Source organism: Bicyclus anynana, chromosome 8 (genome assembly GCF_947172395.1).
Source record: "Bicyclus anynana chromosome 8, ilBicAnyn1.1, whole genome shotgun sequence".
Taxonomy (NCBI): domain Eukaryota; kingdom Metazoa; phylum Arthropoda; class Insecta; order Lepidoptera; family Nymphalidae; genus Bicyclus; species Bicyclus anynana.
The window spans coordinates 1,876,143-1,889,551 of record NC_069090.1 but is presented as its reverse complement, the minus strand read 5'-3'; the positions used below and the strand labels follow the sequence as shown (position 1 = coordinate 1,889,551).

The 13,409-nt window shown below is 35.3% G+C and overlaps 1 protein-coding gene across 3 annotated transcripts in view; it reads right to left on the bottom strand.

Annotated features, from left to right (window-relative positions):
• LOC112045115 (scavenger receptor class B member 1) overlaps nucleotides 1-13,409 on the bottom strand; it is a 67,707-nt gene that overhangs the window by 6,399 nt on the left and 47,899 nt on the right. For all 3 annotated transcript variants that reach the window (XM_024081196.2, XM_052882987.1, XM_024081195.2), the window contains 3 exons: nucleotides 6,621-6,712; nucleotides 4,963-5,126; nucleotides 4,382-4,526 (listed from right to left, as the gene is read on the bottom strand). In XM_024081196.2, the coding sequence (XP_023936964.1) occupies nucleotides 4,382-4,526; nucleotides 4,963-5,126; nucleotides 6,621-6,712 (401 nt within the window). The remainder of the gene's footprint in view (nucleotides 1-4,381; nucleotides 4,527-4,962; nucleotides 5,127-6,620; nucleotides 6,713-13,409) is intronic.

Below are 13,409 nucleotides of genomic sequence, written 5' to 3'. Positions count from 1 at the left end.
TGTAGAGAGGTCAATTCTGTACATGATATATATTTCCAAAATAACTATCAGGGAGTGATCAGTGATCGATACTGATGCCAAAAATGCAATTAGTAAAATTTTTGTCTGTCTGTCTGTATGTTCGTTATAGAAACAAAAACTGCTCGACGGATTTTAATGAAACTTGGTACAAATAATCTTCATACTCCTGGGCAGGTTATAGTATAATTTTCATTACGCTACGATCAATAGGACCAGCGCAGTGATGGAAAATGTTGTGAAAACGGGATAGGTTACTCCATTTTTACAGCGATACTACTGTACGGGCTTGATTAAAGAGGTCTAAGGGCGGACAAAATCGCGGGCGACCGCTAGTATTTTAATATTATGTAAAAACTAAAAAGGTCTAACATTGAGGAACATTTATGCGTGCTTAATTAATCGTTAAATATTTAACGCGTATTTGAAGTCAGTATTTCCTAATTTCGATAAATCTTCATGTCAGGAGTTAAGTGCCTACATGTATGCAGGTTAGCAATATTTAATTACAATTTTAAATTAGTTGGCATCTTTTAAATTCAGGTGATTTTTTATAACAGGAAGTCGCTTTTTAAATATTTAATGAATGTCCGTATCTATGGCTCATCCGGCAAAAGTGGTTCTGACATATTTTCTTTCATTCAAGGTGAAAAACTTTTACGACTCATACCTATCAAATGGAATAATCATCATCATCATCATCATTATCAACCCATATTCGGCTCACTGCTGAGCTCGAGTCTCCTCTCAGAATGAGAGAGGTTAAGCCAATAGTCCACCACGCTGGCCCAATGCGGATTGGCAGACTTCACACACGCAGAGAAATAAGAAAATTATCTGGTATGCAGGTTTCTTCACGATGTTTTCCCTCGCCGTTTGAAACACGTGATATTTAATTTCTTAAAATGCACACAACTGAAAAGTTAGAGGAGCATGCCCCGGACCGGATTCGAACCCACACCCTCCTGAATCGGAGGCAGAGGTCATATCCACTGGACTATCACAGCTCTTAATAATTATAGATTTCATTAAAATAAGTCGAGCCCATTCGGAGGAGTGGAAAGACAAACAAGAGATTCATCAGGAGATAATTCACCTGATGAATCTATTTTAAGAAATTAAATATCACGTGTTTCAAACGATGAGGAAAAACATCGTGAAGAAACCTGCATACCAGATAATTTTCTTATTTCTCTGCGTGTGTGAAGTCTGCCAATCCGCATTGGGCCAGTGTGGTGGACTATTGGCCTAACCCCTCTCATTCTGAGAGGAGACTCGAGCTCAGCAGTGAGCCGAATATGGGTTGATTATGATGATGATAATTATTCTATTTGATAGGTAATAGTCGTAAAAGTGAATTATCTCTTTAGTCCGTCAATTATCCTTCTTCTTAAATTAATGAAAATAAATTTGATTAAAAAGCAATATAAGATATAGTTCATATATTTTGAATAACAAACAATACATAATTTAAAATATATGTATAAGATATGAAATGACATGCGTTTTCTACCTTCATTTTTAATTTATTTGTTGGTAAATTGCAAAAACATCGAGTAGGGCTGAAGTTTAGGTAGGTACCTACTCAAAGATTTCATCATGAAATATGCAAGTCACTCTTTTTGCGTGACACCTTTAATAATGTATTCAAATGGTAAGCCGATGTGGAAATCTCAAGTGCATATCCGATTCCTTAGCAAGCGGCTCTCCATACAAACGCATTGGCATGTCGTATGACCTCCCTCTAGTATGGATATTACGAAAACTTGCAAAATATCAGCAAAACGCAAAGACTTGTTGACGTCCTTGACAATATAATAATAATAATAAACAGGATTACGTTAAATTTGATTACATACGGAAATAAAAGGAGTAAAAATAAATGCTTTGGTTTGTTTGTTATTGAAAAGTATGTTTTGTCTTAAATGTTACCGTTCTTTTTTTTTATTCTTTACAAGTATACGCTTGGCGGTACGTCTTTGCCGGTAGGATGGTAACTAGCCACGACCGAAGCCTCCCACCAGCCAAACATACAAATAACAGGACATCTGCCATCAATACTTTAGGAGCTACAGGGATTTAAGGGGTCAAATTTGCGGCACTACCACGGATCCCTGGAAAACGCCCCATACAAAATGGTACGATTTAATGTACGTCATAATGATCGTAAGATTTGTATGAGTGTACAAACAAAATTACTATATAGATAAAAATGTGTGTGTGTATCACACATGGTCTACTGTTTAGGACTAACTTGGGTAACTTTAGCTCTTTTGTGAATCTCTTTATTTTTAATTCCGTCACGCAGAAATACCCGGAGAATACTTTACCACCCGTTAACAATGGCTTCTTATGAAGGTAGTCTAAATAATAAAACTAAGATAATTGTTAAACCAAACCTAATTAGAAAAGGCAAAAAAAATCATTAATATTTTTACGCGTATTTTATAAGTAACGCACGAAATATCATGTTTTTTTGATACTATAATAAATCATTGTTTTTTCACACCAATATTTTGTTTCAATTTGTAACAGTGTGGATCATGTAGTGGTTATTAATTTTTTTATAATTATATAGATACGTTATAATAAATCATAATCTGCTTCCTTTATATTTTGTTTATCAGGAATTAGTTTCATTACAAATTATAGGGCCTACCTTAATTTATAGGGCCATTATATATTTAATTCAAGAGTTATTTTTTCTTATTTATGAACTTTAGACACTCTTAGAGAGAGAAACGTATTTTTTGTAAATATTTCTACGTACGTAGATAGGTACTACAAATAAATAAAAACTGATTCCGAATTTAAATATATTTTTATAATAATAATTCCTATTTCAATATGTACCATGTAATTTCTAATTGTTGAAAAGCTGATTACTGGAGGACAACTTTTAAATAGTCATATTTTAAACAATATATAAAACAACAACTTAATAAATGAGAGCCGTGATAGCTCAGTGGAAATGACCTCTGCCTTCAATTCCGGAGGGTGTGGGCTCGAATCCGCTGTGTGGAGTACCTAACTAGATTTGGATGGATTTGGATTTTTGCGGTGCTTTTGTAAGCACATAACAAATCTAGTACAAAATATCGTGATAATACATCGATATAATATAATTAATATAGCATCAATACAGTGAGGTACATAGGTACATAGATACACAAAGCTTTCTGGGACGCGGTCACTGACCTTTGATTGCAAATATTGCAGTCATAGTCACAGATTGATAAACCATATACTCACACGAGTATTTGCGCGACGAGCAATTTTAGTTTGACAAGGTTTTATACATATACGTTGTGACCTATTTTAACCCAATGGTATTAATTCACTGCATTAATAGTTTTAAACTAACTCCCAATTCTGATATTTGCAAAATTTTAGATATTTTAACTCTAGTTGAGGTCTCAGAGCCTGCGGAGACCAGATCTTTGTCATCTTATAACAGCATTGGTAGCCATATGTAAGATACACAACGTAGCTTTGAGAGGTATTAGTTAAATAAAATAAATAAACGTAATGTTTATTTTTCATTTTTTTTTCTGTAAATGCTCATATCCTCTATTCTTAGACATTAAATTATCAAGATTTTCAGTTGACATTCGCTCAGTGATGTGATGGAACGAACTATGCTCGGAGTGTTCCTGCGTGATCGAATCAAAAATGAGGAGATCTGTAGAAGAACCAAGTGGTAATAGGCGGCTGACATACTTCAAAGAGCCGATGGACGTTGGGGTCCTAAGGTGCTGGAATGGTGACCCCGCACTAGAAAGCTCAGTGATGGTTGACCTCCCACCAGGTGGACTGACGACATCAAGCGAGTCGCAGGGATTCGCTGGATGCAGGTGGCTCAGTATCGTGATGTTTGGAAGTCCCTACAAAAGGCCTATGTCCTGCGGACGTCCATCTGCTGATATGATGATGATTCACTCAGAGTATTGTAGAAAGCATATCGCTAGCGTATTACTTACCATAATGTTATTGGATTAAAAAATTCTAATTGCTTAGATTATAAAGTGCTGATTGTCTATACTAATATTATAAAGAGGAAAACTTTGTTTGTTTGTTTGATTGTAATAAATAGGCTCAAAAACTACTGGACCGATTTTAAAAATTCTTTTACCATTCGAAAGCTACATTATCCATAAGTAACATAGGCTACATTTTATTTAAAAAAAAGAGGGTTCCGTAAGATATTTGGGTTTTTCGGACACAAGGTGTGAAAAATCAACCAGAAAAGTAGGGTAGGGGTAGGTAGGAGTAGGGTAGGGGTAGGGGTAGGCTATGGGTAGTCGAGTTTCACGCGGACGAAGTCGCGGACGTCGGCTAGTAGAGAAATAAAAAAATAACATACCAGTAAAGCGATGTGAGGTAGATATAAGATGTCATCCTCCTTGTTCCCCTCCGACAATTCCTCCTCCCAAATAAGGGGGTGCAATGGGATGGTGGAGAGGGTGCCGTTGTCATTGAACGTGACATTGCTGTGTTCTAAGGCCTCGCTGTAAACAAACAACAGCCTTATTTATAAACACGGACCAGGATTTCGATCTCAATTTTCTTCAAAGTAAAGTTTAAGCAGTAGTGATCCAAGTTTATGAATAGAAATAGAAAAAATGGAAAGAGAAAAAAATTGCTTAAAAAAATCATATAAAAACGGTAAACGGAGCGGGGAAACGGAGTGGGGAATCACGTCTGCAACTCGGCTCCGCATTACTTTCTCACTCCGCTCCGCAATCTTGCCCCTCTCTTTAAACAGAGACAACACGCCACCCCGCTCTGCATTAGTCTGTTTTTCCGCTCGCTCCGCTTTAGTGGACAGACAGGATCACCTTCTGGAGTTTACTGTATTTTGAGATCTTGGTCTAGCTCTACGGGAATGTGACGCGATAATAATGTGTATGTACAAGTATATTACGTAGATAAAAAGAAAGTTACCGGTAAACGAAGGGACCGACTTCTTTCACTTTCACTTTAGTGTCCTGCCCTGACATGTACTGTTCAGCGTTAGTTATGTTGAACAGGTAGATCCTGGTGTACAACTTCACTTCCGGTTTTCGCCAGGATTCGAAGATTTCTCCTCCGTCAGATAGCACCACTTTCTGTAAAGTTATTTTAAAATATTACAATTTCGTCAGCAGATAATTTGCTACCGGCGTTCTACATAGCTATAATTTCAACGAACTCTCTGATGCATTTAGTTATTATGTTTTTTTTCTATATAAGTTAGCCTTTATCTATAATCTCACCTAATGGTAAGTGATGATGCAATCTAAGATGGAAGCGGGCTAACTTATATAGTAGGATGAAAATCCACACCCCTTTCGGTTTCTACACGACATCGCACCGGAACGCCAAATGGCGCGCCAAACCATCTTTTCAATTTAGGATTGTATATGTTACCTTTAAATTGTAAATGACGTATAATCTAACTCGCTAGTTTATAAACTGTCGCTAAATTGTGAACTGAACCTATTGCTTATAATTTAACGTGTTATTTTTCGGTATATAGTGTAAGGCCGACCAATCAAGGGCAGTTCAGACAGTTGACGTTTTAAGATTGTGATCTAACGGTTTCACTTCGATAGATTATATACCAAAAAATCACACCTTCAATTGTAAGCAGAATATTCAGTTCACAATATATCGACAGTTTACAATTTCGCGAGTTAGAGTATAAATTAACCTATTTTACAATTTAACGGTGACATATATATTATTTCTTAGTTGATGTCTGATCTAATGGTAGGCATTCACCGTGACTATCCTACCATCAAATGATTTTACTGTTATGCTACGTAGAAACCGTTAAAGACATGATCATAACAAACTTGTACGTCCAAATTAATCCACTTGCATCCTCATTAACATCCAGGTGAGATCTCCGTCAATAACATTAAATAAAGAAAACTGATAATTTTAATTTTTTTGCAACCAATTATTTTTTTGGAATTCCTATTCAAAGCTGAACTGCTTTTGAAACTTTTATGTTTGGTTGATCAAGCATCAATTAAAATTTATGATCCGACTTTCAAAAAGTTTCCACTGATAGATTGTACTAAATTTAGAGCCTGGTTTGTGTTTTTGCATGTTGGCAATAGCTTAGAATACTCTGCCGAAGTCAAGCGTCCCATTTAACAACACATCTATAGTCATCTGCTCCTGCATTCTGTAAAGTTTCAGCGATGTAACATCGCTCATTTCCATGGCAACTTCGTTGTTAGTGACATTTTATTTTTGGCATCTCATAGAAATAAAGTTCAAGTTCAAATAAATCTTACTATAGGCGACTATTAGGTACATCTCCGAATATTAGCGGAATCACACCGCAGCCCCTGTAGCTAAGTGGCACGTCGATTCTATTTCTACGATCGCAAACGCTTCGAATACTAGAAAAATGTAAAAATGACATTTTCTATCACTGGTCACGTGATCAAGGTCTATCATTCCCATATTTTTTTTCTAGTTTTCGAAGCGTTTGCGATCGTAGAAAGAGAATCGACGTGCCACTTGGCTACAGGGGCAGGTGAGATTGCGGTCAACCCTGCGCCTATTTTGAATAAAAAATACTTATTAAAAGTTCGAGTTTAACTTACCCATCGGAATAGCGCGTCGTATGGATGTAAGAACAATATGACGAAGCCCATTCCCAATGAGATGACACCCAGCAGGAAAAGGAGGAATAAACCTGGAACAAACGAAAACGCTAAATTAATTTAAGTCAGATAAAACTAAACGACCATTTAAAAATAGAATGACAACTTAACGGTCTCCATGGCGCAGTGGTATTCGCGGTGGATATATAAGACGGAGGTCCAGGGCTGAGCCGATTGAGGTTTTCTGTTTGGTCTGGTTGGTGGGAGGCTTTGGCTAGTTACCACCCTACCGGCAAAGACGTACCTCCAAGCGATATAGCGTTCCGATACGATACGTTGTTTAGAAACCGAAAGGGATGTGGATTTTTATACTACTCCTAACAAGTTAGTTTATATCTTAGATTGCATCATAACTTACCATCAGGTGAGATTGTAGTTATGGGCTAACTTGTAAAGAATAAAAAAAGTATATGAATATTATGTTGCAAAAAATGTTCAAATTTCAGCATGTTTTTGCAACGTTTTAAAGTCCCAAGTAATATATGTTTCTTTAATAAATGTAGGAAATATTGAAAAAAAATCATTTGCTTATTTAAAAGCACCAAACAACGTTGTCAATCTATTAAAACTACCCATTGATTTAGAAAAAACTCGGGACAAAAAATCTAATAAACAACAGTGGGTTGATATTAATAAATTTGATCAGACTCGAAGGTTGTATTAGTTTTATGGCGTTTATTTTAGCCACAAGTCTTAATTTATAGTGGCCATCATACGAACCGTTGGTAAAACTGTCACCCAATAAGGCGAAGATTTTGATTTGTGGATATATTTTCATATGTTAGAAGTAATAAATGCGGAATATAGTTGATAATATATTATATTATGGTTTAGTTAACGCCCAAACTATTAGATATAACTTAAAAAAACTGAGTAAGCTCTGAATCCGGTTATTTGAATCCCATTATATATTTTTTTATGATTTATGAACAAATTTTTAAAACTGTAACTCTAAAAATGAAGGACTTTCCATACAAACTTTCAATCCCTATTTCACCCCCTTTTTATTTTATTTTCGCAATAAAAAGTATCCTATTACCTTCTTCGTATTATGGTGTTAAGCCGTGCCAAGTTTCATTTGAATAAATTCAGTAGTTTCAGAGTGATGCCCGAATAACAAAAAAACACGGACAAACAGACAAAAAATCGAAAAAAAATATTTTTAACTTCAGTATCGATTATATAGTACCCCCCAACAAAAAATTTCAAAATATCTTCAATGTATAGAATGTACAAAATGTACAGAGTTCGTATTATAAGTAGGTATAGATTCTAGATGGCGCTGGCGTCCTTTATGTCACGGTAACGTTTGGTGTTACTAATGGTATAAGTAAAATCTCAAATTGCGAATACATGTATAGAATTCGACCAGTTTTATTATGAGTAACGATATAGATAGATAACAGACCTTTTTTTTTACTCTTTACAAGTTAACGCGGCGGCGGTACGTCTTTGTCGGTAGGGTGGTAACTAGCCACGGCCGAAGCCTCCCACCAGCTAGACCTGGACCAATTAAGAATACCTCAATCGGCCCAGCCGGGGATCTAACCCAGGACCTCATTAAATCCACCGCGCATACCACTGCGCCACGGAGGCCGTCAAACCAACTCTTTTATACCTACTTAAATAATTGAAATTAAAAATTCGTTATTTCATGTATATTGGGTTACCGCCTTATGATCAGCGTCCACATATCCGCATCGTACGTAACGGGACAATGCGACGCGTCCGATACATACGATGCAAATCTGTGGACGCCTACCACAATGCGACGCGTCCCATACGTACAATGCGGATCTGTGGACGCCTGTCTTTACGTCTTACGAGTAGCCTTCGTATAAGGTTACTCTCGTTATGTAAGTAATTTAGATACATGTTATATGATCTGATAAGATTTTTTTGAATGAAACAAAGTTCACGATACTGTTCACTTGGGTATTTCTGAATGGAAGATTTTTGTTAATTATACATATATATTATATTGTAATTAATGCATACTAATATCGGTATACTAGTATGACTTACCTATTTATGTTTACCTATATATATGTATAATAGTGCTAAACAAAATTAGTGAGAATCTGCTGTGGTAGCCTAAACGGGTCATTACAATGTATCTCTTTAGAGGAGAGGATATGTAGCTTGGACCCACAACACTGCTCCAACGCCGGTTGGCGAGCTTATAGGATGATAGTACTTATATTTTTTTAAACTACCCTACAGGGTCCGATGGTTTCTTTGAAGTACGAGGGTGTAACACCAGCAACTTACTCAACTTCGGCCTGAGATTTTTTACTGATAATTTTTTGGAATAAAAAAGCTGGAATCAAACCCAGGTCCCCGTGATTCGAAGCCACATAGGTCAACCACTGGACAAAGGAAACAGATACAACATACACATATCTATACTGATATTATAAAGCTGACGAGTTTGTTTGTTTGAATGCGCTAATCTCAGAAACTACTAGTCCGATATGAAAAATTCTTTCAGTGTTAGATAGCCCATTTATCGAGAAAGGCTATAGGTTATATATTATCCCCGCTTTCCTACGGGAACGGGAACCACGCGGGTGAAACCGCGCGGCGTCTGCTAGTCATATCCTTAAACGACATCTAGAACAAAGTCCTCCATGGACCGGTTCCAATATGGCGTAATCAAAACAAATAACTAAATAAAATTATATACATAATTAAGTGTCTATTACTACCATTGATTTATCGCCGGGTTCATTTGTTCGATGCATAATAATGCCCTTTTATCGAGTAGATACGTATGTACGGAAATTATACATTACATATATATGTATATACGAGTATATGTAATAGATATAGTATATTTTGTCATAACTTCATACCGTTATCTATATCATATATATATACTTCGAACTATATATATATAGCATATATATATAGTTCGAAGAACCGATGGAGTTTGGGTTCCCTGCATCGAAGGTTCAGTTCGTTCGTTCTGTCGACGCCAAAAATTACTGTTTCTTAACAAGATCCCCAAGACAGTTATAGACTTGCCAATCATAAGAAAAAAAATACATACAGCCGAACGTAGAACCTCCTCTTTTTTTGGAAATCAGTTAATAAAAAATGTGTTAAGACACATTTATAACGCCTCACACAATAAGTTTTATTATTATTTTCCAGACAACTTCGTGAACTATTGGCCTACCAAAATTGTCAACTGTACTCGAATACAGTGCGAATGACTTTGGGCAGTAGCAAGTAGTTTAGCTACTGGACTAAAATGCTAAAGTAGTCTGAACAAGGCTTTATGTATAGTAGTGGTGTATCAGCTGCTAATGATGATGAGTAGTTATAATGTCTCCTAATACCGCTGTATATAGTCAGCTGCATACCTTTATTCAATCAGATAGTGAGTCAGTCACGAACCACGAATTGGAAAACCTATAGTGAAAGACGAAGCAATAGTGCGATATTGTAAAGCCCAACGTCTTCAGTGGCACGTAGAGAGGATGCCAAATACTAGAGGGCCTAAAGTAATGACAAAATGGAGACCACAGGTAGAAAGATTATTTATTTATTTATTAGGTTTATTTACAATCACTTACACTAACTAAAATATTAAAATGTAATTAAATTATAAATCACTATAAGTGTTGTGATTAGTTACAAATAAACACAGCATGAAATAAAGAAGAACAGTAAATAAAAGATAACTTAAATATCACAAATAAAGAACATACCCACTAGTATTATTAACTGGTAAAAAAGAAAAAAATGAGAGAAACAAAGAAAATGAAATAAGGTGAGCACATTTTAGTCATAACTGAAACTGTAAAACTGGAAAACAGTTTCAAAACCGGATTCAGAGTAAATGTTAACTTTAGAACTGATATTATATACTGTCTTACTTAATCTAGGAATAGGAGAATTGGAATTAAAAGGAAGACCTAAAAAATAGATGGCTAGAGTGTGTTAAAGAGGACCTGCAAAAAATTCAAAAAAATTGAGTGGGAAAAAAATGCAAGGAATAGAAATGAATGGAGGAAATGAAAGTGGTAGAGGAGACCAAGACCCACAAAGGGTTGTAGGAAGGTAGTAAGTCAGTGAGTCAGTCAGTAAGTGAGGGCAAGTTATATAGTATGTAAAAATAACAGACAAACGTGTATACTTGACAGATACAAATTCGCACTTCCGACTAATTGGTTTTTTTTGGTAATGACCTTTTTAACAACTGCCTCGAGGCCAGTATTCGAACTTACTAGAACTAACTGAGCAGTTATGTTGTTCAACTGTCTGATTGATTAATATTATTTTCTATGTAACTTTTTGCAATAAAAAACCTTAATGAGGTTCTATATTCAAACGGTATGTAGGTTTGTTTATTAAAACTTAATATAAATTCGTGATAGCCCAGTGGATATGACCTCTGCCTCCGATTCTGGAGGGCGTAGGTTCGAATCCGGTCCGGAGCGTGTCTCACGCGTATCACGTGTCTCAAACGGTGAAGGAAAAACATCGTGAGAAAACCTGCTTATCTGAGAGTTTTTTGAATTCCCTACGTGTGTGAAGTCTGCCAATCAGCATTGGGCCAGCGTGGTGGACTATTGGCCTAACCCCTCTCATATTGAGAGGAGACTCGTGCTCAACTGTGAACCGAATATGGGTTGATAAATGATAATGATGATGAATTATGAATAAAAATCTCAATGAGGTTCTGTGTTAAGCTCGAATGAAAGTTCGCTATTATCTCAAATATAAGCCAATATATTTTCAGATTTCAATTTTTAAAAAATATTAACAAAGATATTTGTAATACTAACACTCGAATACATATGTTTTGTTGTCATGCTATTTTATTATTAGGTCAATTTATTTCGACATTAAATTTATATTTATGTCAAGCACAAAATTCGACCTATAAACTAAATATAAGTAAACAAGATAAGAATGTATTTTATAAATTTACCTATTAAAATAACTAAGGCCCTTAAACGGATATAAATATACGATAGATAAAAGTTATCTATGAATTTAAGAAAGAATAAATTCCTCTTACTATTTTTTGGATGCATTTGGAATTTAGTAAAGTTTTGTTAACTTCGGATTTGTATTTATTTTAAAAGGTAAATTTAAATAACTGAAGATTAAATATTTTGAAGAGGCAAAGTTTGTGATGTTGTAGGCGGTAATCTCTGGATGTATTGATTTAAACGGATTTTGCAAGTTCAATTGAAATCCACATTATTTATGAGTACCATCTATTTTTTATCCCAGTATTTCTACAAATGACAACTGCGCTATTTATAAATTTAGTCGTTTCACTCTTACAGCGAAAAGCTTTAACCGGCATCTTGAGAAGCTTTCGCTTGGTTGCTGCATCAAGGGTCGGATACAGAAAGCCTTCTCTTCTCTCTCTCTCTCTCTTTTATCTTGGTCCTTGAGACGACAAGTATTGTGAGGAGGTTGCTCAGTCTGGAGCCCTGAACACCAAGTAATTGATCACTCAATTACTTGGAACCGGAGGACAAGATGTCTTTCTTTATGTTGTATACAGACTGTATGTTTAAACAAGATTTATATTTAAGAGATGATTTTATTAATATTCCGTTATTACTCGTATTTTATAAATACAAAGAACCGTTTTTTATAAAATCAGCACGCACGAAATTATTGAGAGATACTCGAGAGAACAAAACACAGTGTAAAAAATGGGTTTCTCCATGCGCCAGTTACGGTTATATATGAATATTTTAGGGTTCCGTAACCACAACATTAATCAGAAAATTAGACAAGTATTAAATCATTGTCCGATATATGAATATAAATAATAGTAGCCAAGATACGAAGTTAAACTAGCCACGGTAGAACTAACAATTAAAAAGTACTATAGTTAGGGTCCCAAAGTGCCGGAGTGGAAACCCCGCACCGGAAAACGCAAACTGAAACTTCTAAATGAATTCAAATGAAACTTGGCACGGCTTAAGACCATAATACGGATATGGTTATAGGATACTTTTTATTGCGAAAATAAAGTAAGAAGTGGGTGAAATAGGGGTTGAAAGTTTGTATGGAAAGTCATTCATTCATTTATATATAAAAATGTAGGACTTTCCATAGTAACTTTATATTTATAACTCTTAAAGTTACAGTTTTAAAAATTTGTTCTTAAATCATAAAAAAAATACGAAATTCAATTTTTTTTCATTTCAAGCTCTAAAATGGTGAAATAGGGATTGAAAGTTTACATTGATTTTCAGGCGGACGAAGTCGCGGGTGTCCGCTAGTACATAATAGTTCATATAGATATTGATGTCCGCAATATTTTGAAAAAAAAAAAACACTATCCTGATTTAGATAGAGTTTTGCATTGCATTGCAATTTTATTTTTAACATAAACTCATCTACTACCTTTTCTTGGGTATGCCTACACACTTCATTATCTCTTTCCTTATAATATTCTTAGTAATTAGCCTTCAAAACAATAAGTATTTACAAATCAAAACCATGATATCAAAGGTCAATGTACGAATCTTGCCATTAACCTTGCAACCAATGTAACTGTATCGAGAGATTCCTTTGATGTTCATCATGATTACATCCGATTGACGTCCACCCATTGGATATAGATTTTTGGTAAGCAATTATGGACAGTTATTTATCTATATACTTACTAGCGGACGCCCGCGACTTCGTCCGCGTGAAATTCGTTGTAATAATATTGTGTGTGTTATGTTATTATAAGTATAGATAATA